Source organism: Leptinotarsa decemlineata, unplaced genomic scaffold (assembly GCF_025532065.1).
Source record: "Leptinotarsa decemlineata unplaced genomic scaffold, Ldec_3_MD MMD2_tig00000882_RagTag_RagTag, whole genome shotgun sequence".
Taxonomy (NCBI): domain Eukaryota; kingdom Metazoa; phylum Arthropoda; class Insecta; order Coleoptera; family Chrysomelidae; genus Leptinotarsa; species Leptinotarsa decemlineata.
The window spans coordinates 5,663,859-5,670,385 of record NW_027412556.1 but is presented as its reverse complement, the minus strand read 5'-3'; the positions used below and the strand labels follow the sequence as shown (position 1 = coordinate 5,670,385).

At 31.7% G+C, this 6,527-nt stretch overlaps 1 protein-coding gene across 1 annotated transcript; it reads right to left on the bottom strand.

Annotated features, from left to right (window-relative positions):
• Positions 1–4,692: 4,692 nt before the first annotated feature.
• Ykt6 (YKT6 v-SNARE homolog) lies at positions 4,693–6,226 on the bottom strand. Its single transcript, XM_074174901.1, has 3 exons — positions 5,982–6,226; positions 5,655–5,926; positions 4,693–5,014 (listed from the first exon to the last, which is right to left on the bottom strand). The coding sequence occupies exons 1-3, from the start codon at positions 6,169–6,171 to the stop codon at positions 4,877–4,879; spliced, it is 600 nt and encodes a 199-aa protein (XP_074031002.1). The 5' UTR covers positions 6,172–6,226; the 3' UTR covers positions 4,693–4,876.
• Between the last annotated feature and the right edge of the window lie 301 nt (positions 6,227–6,527).

Genomic DNA, 6,527 nt, shown 5'->3' with positions numbered 1-6,527 from the left:
CAGCGAATTAGTTTCAAAGGTTTTATTTATTCATTTATCGGTCAAGTACACTACAGAATTGTTATAAAATCCCAAATGGTACATCAAGAAAGTTTCAATAGTAGAAACCAGTCAAGCATTAGAGTTCAGTTATGAACCCAACAAGTAAGATCCTTAAGATAAACTATTGTAGGTAATTGCCAAAAAATAAATAAACCTATTTATTTTTATTAGTCCAGTGCACCACAAACTATTAATAAAATACCAAATGGAACATAAAGAAGAAAAAATATTAAAAAGACAAAAATATAAGCATAAAGAAATGCAACACTAATGATCAATTGAATTATAAAACAACACAAAGAAGAAAAAATATTAAAAAGACAAAAATATAAGCATAAAGAAATGCAACACTAATGATCGATTGAATTATAAAACAACACGTAACTATGTCAAGTACATTTCAGAATTGTAACAAAGTCCTAAATGTTACATCAATGTGGAAACAAACCCTAGAGTCAAGTTATTACTTCATAATGAATAAAGGTATGCATTTTCATTTGTCATGTAGTACATTACATAGATAATTGTAATAAAATTCAAATGGCCAAGGAAGTTCAAAGTAAAAAAAGACACGTACAAACACTAGAATAAGTTATGAACATTAAAAGAAATAACAAACGACTATTCAGAAGTTTAATGAACAATCGCTGAATGAAGTCGTCTGAAGTCGTCATTTTTTTGAATTTTGAATGTGACAAATGAAAAAGATCAAGATCTGACAAATATGTATTGACATTTTTCTGAAGCCTATAACTTATTGCCATCGAGCCATAGTTAGTCTTGTGGAATCGCAACCCAAATGAAAAAATGCGATTGCTTCTTAAGGATCTTGAGTTAACAGAAAGGCAAAGGTCATCTAAAATAGCTGAACAATTGGAGTGGAAGTTTATTATTTTATGAAGGAATAGAACCATTGCAAGTTTACGTCTGTCCTCAAGTGATAATAAATCTAATACAGACAGCCTCATTTGCGAGGTAAATCCAAAATAGGGTAGGCCAAGTTTCCAAATTATATATTTAGAGAAACGATTTTGCACTTTTTCAAGCCTCTCTTTATGATAAGCATAAATAAGAGGACACCAAATAACACTATTATATTCCAAAATACTCCGAACCAGTGAAAAGTATAATGTCTTTATATCATCATATTCTGTAATATGGCGGGTATTCCTTTTGATGAATCCGAGCATTCTGAATGCTTTATTACAGATATTATTGACATGATCAATAAAGCTTAGATCTTTATCGAAAGTAATTCCCAAATCGCATAAGCTTTTGACAGTTTGAAGAGGTATATCATTAATGGATTAGTTTCCAATGAGAGGCTGTCTTATTCTATAAAACCTCAACACATTACATTTCTAAACGTTAATTTTTAAACAATTAGTATCACAGTAGGTACAAAAGCTATCCAGATCATTCTGAATACATTCAATGTCATTGGTAGATTGCACTGCTTTGAAAAACTCAAGGTCGTCTGCATACAGAGAGATATCACAGTGTTTAAACAATGATTTAACATCATTAATAAAGAGTGGAAATAATATAGGCCCAATGTGCGAACCTTGCGGAACCCCTGAAGTCACATGAATTGTTTCTGACACACCGTCAGCTATCCTCACATTCTGCAATCTACCGGAAAGGTAGGATTCAATAAATTTCAAGTATCTGCCCGTTATTCCAAGATTGTTGAGTTTTAAAATTAATAGTTCATGACAAACTGAATCGAAGGCTTTAGCAAGGTCCGTGTAGATAACATCAACTTGGAGCTTATTTGTAATGAAGTTTTGGTAGACAGCCAAATTGGTGGCAGTAGACCTTCCTTGGTAGAGTCCATGTTGTTCGTCTATTATGACGTGTTTGAAATTATTAAATATTTCATCCGCATTAAAGATTCAAATACTTTGGGAATACTAGAAATTTTTTAAATACCCCTGTAATTCTGAATATCATTTCTGTTTCCACTTTTGAATACTGGAGAAAGGAAAGATTTTTTCCAAACACCTGGAAAAATTCCGGTATCAAATGATCTTTGAAAAAGTATTTTAAGGGGATATGATAAACTGTGACAGCAATTCCTTAACAATACTGGCGGAATTCCGTCATGACCCGCGCCCTTTGAGACATGTAGGTTTTTCAATTTATTTTCAATTATCACTTCTCTGAAGTGTGGAAAGATAACGTGTTAATATCATAATTGGTATGGTCCGGTACATAATTTTGAACAGGTAAATGAATATGAAAGCAAGATTTGAAATGTACCGCAAAAGCATCGGCAATAGTTTTAGTGGTGTCAAAGTTCAACCCATTATATGTCATGACAGTAGTTATCTTTCCTCAATGAGTTGAAAAATGACCAAAAATATTGTATGTTAGTAGGGATCATATTTTCTGTATTAGATAGATATAGCAGGTAACATTTATCTATATCTGATACTTGGTTTCCTTGCGCATCTTGGAGTATTCTTTGTAATCACAGTCCAATTTAGTTTTTTTGAATATCTTGAATAAGGAGTTTTTTTTTTCAATAAGTTGAATCAGAAAGGAACTATACCATTTGGGATACTTTGAACTAGTTATATATCGCTGTCGCACTGTTTTCTTCGATTACCGTGGCATAATGCATCAGGAGTTCTTGCCACATCGTACGTTCAATAAGGAGTATTATGTTGAAATTATGCGCCGCTTGCAATACGAATAAAACGTCTGGTATTGTGAAAAAACAATTCGTGACTTTTGCATCACGATAATGCACCTGCCAAAAACAACACCGTAATCATGCTTCAGCCATCGTATTCACCAGATTTGCCCCCTGCTACTTTTACCTGTTTCCAAGATTGAAGAGACCCATGAAAGGACGACGTTTTGCGACGATTACTTTTTGAATAGGCAGCGTATTTCATGGTTTCTCAATAGCGAAACTGGAATTAATAATATATTATTGCCTACATGGGTAACCGTAAATTGTAGTTTTTTTAGCATGAACTGTTTGTGAACAAATAAGTACCTAATTACTTGTTACATTCTGAAAAACCAAGTAGTCAGTGGTATTTCTTTATAAGCCTATCAAAACATTTTACAATACTTAAACAAATAGCTGTCTACAGGAGGTTAGGGACCTCCTATAGACTTATATCAAGGGAACGACCAACATAAAATACATTAATAGTGGTTACACGGGAAGTAGCTACAAACATGTTTATTTTTAAAGGAACACCAAAGTTCTAGGTAGACATCGTTTTTCAGGCTTTTTAGTTTTATACCCTTGCCTTTGGGATTTTTTAGAATAGAAACAACCCTTTATAATTTAATTTTGGTTGGATTCTCTGTTGAAAATGAAAAATTGCAAAAGTTTCAAAGCTTTCGAAGACTTTATTGAATTCTGAGCAGCCAATTTTTATGCTGACGAGATTTATCAACTTGTGTTACGTTGGCAAAAGCGCACTGCTTCAAATGACGCGTATTTCGATTGAACTGAATAAATATTACTGAGATATTACAGTTTAAAATAAACTCATAAAAACGGAAAAAAACTATTTAAACAACCTAATTTTCTTTCCTATACAAATATCACACGATTTAATCATGGAAACTGCTTACCTTCCACTTTCGATCTATCATCATCTTTCAAACTTTACAATAACAGATTATTTCCGTCAACAAATATTTTACACAGGAATTTCTGGAGAGTATTTTTGAATATCATCTCATCACTGATCATAGATACATATCTTCAATTTACATACTTCTAGTGATATGAAAGGGCATCTTTAATATCTGCTTCACAATGGTTAAGATTGCTACTGCACCAAAGTTATATATATATATATATATTATTATTATCAAGTACTTTCTTGGTTTTTCTCATTTTGTCTCCAATCGAGGACCGCCTGCCCGGTACTGACGATGCCCAATAGGCTGAAACAGCTGTCTACCAGTGGCTCTTAAATTGAAATCAATATGGGAGTGATCAAAGAGTACTTATCTATTTATTTATTGATTTTCATGGAATTATTTTCCATCAGCTTGACTGCATTAACCTTTCTAGATTATATATATATATATATATATATATATATATATATATATATATATATATATATATATATATATGTATGTATGTAGGCTCTCCGTACATCATTTGAATCAGATTCAAAAACTTTATGTGATTACTTTAATTACTGTTTAAAATCATATTAGTTTTTGACTTGTCACTCTCTCTCGTTGCCTTCTTATACGGCAAAGGCGAAAATTCTTCAAACTCTTTTTGTCCAATGGAGAATATGATACCCTTTGGTATGTTGGCAATGTGACATCACTTTGGACAGCAGCCAGAGCCGTATCCAAGCAGCCAGAGCCGACCCTTGGATACGATCCTCAAAACTTCGGTTTGAAGAATCATCAAAATTGCTCAGCATATTATCCAAAAATCATAATTAGATTATTCTTCCATCATAATTATTTGATATTGACCGTGTTTGTTTTACGTCAAACTTCAACCATGTGCTTTGAGTTTTCCCAAGAGTAGAAGAATTCTGTAGTAGCGATGGAATAATTCAACTGGAGATATCCGATAAAAGAGGTATACTATTTCACAAATAGTATCTCTCACTTATAATCTAAAGTAAAAGGGAATCACTTAAAAATATCTTTTTCATTTCACGAGTTTCATATTCTATATATTGTTCAACATTTATTCATTTTTTGACATAATATATGTATATTCTGGCCACGATACATTGCTTCAACACATTTACAAAAAACATATAAAATATTTATACGTCCATCAACACATCATAACAGGCATATTTGGAATGACAATAAATAACATTACTTAACTAAATGTACAACAACTATTTGTTTTCTTTGCCGTTTTATAAAAAGCCTTCGACTGCATGCTCAATCCTTCTGATTTAGATACCAAATCATCCAACTTCTCCCCTCTTTCCAACACCGCCTGAATTGTATTATGCTGAAAAATCAAAACAAATTAGACTTTAATGTGGGATTTCCACTTGAAAGCTTACAAAATTGGGACATGTGTTTTGATATACAATAGAATCTTCACTCGTCACAATACGTGTTACCTCTTTTTGTCAAATCTCAATATTCCTTTATGTGAGACATTGGGATCTATGAATTTGGTAATAACTATGTTGATCACTTATGATCTTCAATAAATATTCCATTCGAATTTATGGATATTTTATTTAGAACCATAAAATTTCTTTCTCTACCGAGATGAGCACTGAATCTTGAGGGTCTAGTTAGACCCTCACTATGAAACTAATCCAATTATGACACCCTCCTCGACGTATATATGAATGGCTAGTCTTTTGAACATAACCAGGTCATATTTATATATAAGTAATATATATATATATATATATATATAATATATATATATATATATATATATATATATATATATATATATATATATATATATATATATATATATATATATATATATATATATATATATATATATATATATATATATATATATATATATATAACTAAGTAACTCAGTCTTAACTAATTGGTTCCCTGACCTACTTGATTATACTGAAATACTAGACTTTTAAAAAATTATGAACAATGTCACTTACTAAAATTATTTTAGTTTCATCTAAGTCTTCTTGTATTTTAGTTAATGCATCAGCCTCTCGAGGGTTTTGGTATTTTGCTAAATAAGTAGTAACTTGTGGAAATGCCACATCTTTCTCTTGAAGGTTAGGCCAATTTGCAGGTGATATTCTTTCTGCAAACTCGTCTAAAAGCTTTGTTATTAAAGTGTGTGATACCCTGGATGGATACTCATGGTCCGATATTACGACCCCAGCCAAATTATCTGAACGGACATACACATTACACAGATATTCTAAAAAATTATTAGGAATATTGATAATGAAAAACAGAAAACCTCGAATTATTACCTCCTTCCTTTACTGACTGTCTAGAAGCAGGTATGGTTCTTTCCACGATGGTTTTACAAAAAAAAGTCATAAACTCTTGGACTGACCCTCTTTGGAAAAAATTAAATGTTTGCAATTCGAATGCAGATTTTAACCATGTAGCTGAAGTAGGGCCCTTGTATAAAATACTAATACAGTACAACTTGACCATTTTCAATAAACAAACACCTACAAGACTTTTGACAAGTAACAAAAAGATAACCCCAAATCTCAAATTATGACAGTTATCAAAACGGTTGCCACTCAGAATAAAAATGTAAATGTTGCCATCCAACTTCCAATGAATATACACGTCTAGAATGTTATTTTCGCCACATTATGGATTCAATAACACTTTATCATGATATTACATCTAGAATGTTTCGGTTAAACTTACATTTTGGAAATTGTAGATGATATTCTACCCATTCACATGATTTGCCCACATTTGCGATATTTCAGCATCATCTATTAATAAGTGTTAAAATACCTTCATAACACAGTTTGCGATATCAACAGCTGAACGAC

Bases quoted from the DNA above. Each gene is read 5' to 3' on its own strand.
- Ykt6 (XM_074174901.1), bottom strand. From the start codon at position 6,171: ATGGTCAAGTTGTACTGTATTAGTATTTTATACAAGGGCCCTACTTCA. The intron at 5,927-5,981 runs GTAATAATTCGA...ATAATTTTTTAG, and splicing joins ACAGTCAGTAAAGGAAGGAG to AATATCTGTGTAATGTGTAT. The intron at 5,015-5,654 runs GTAAGTGACATT...TTGATTTTTCAG, and splicing joins ATGAAACTAAAATAATTTTA to CATAATACAATTCAGGCGGT.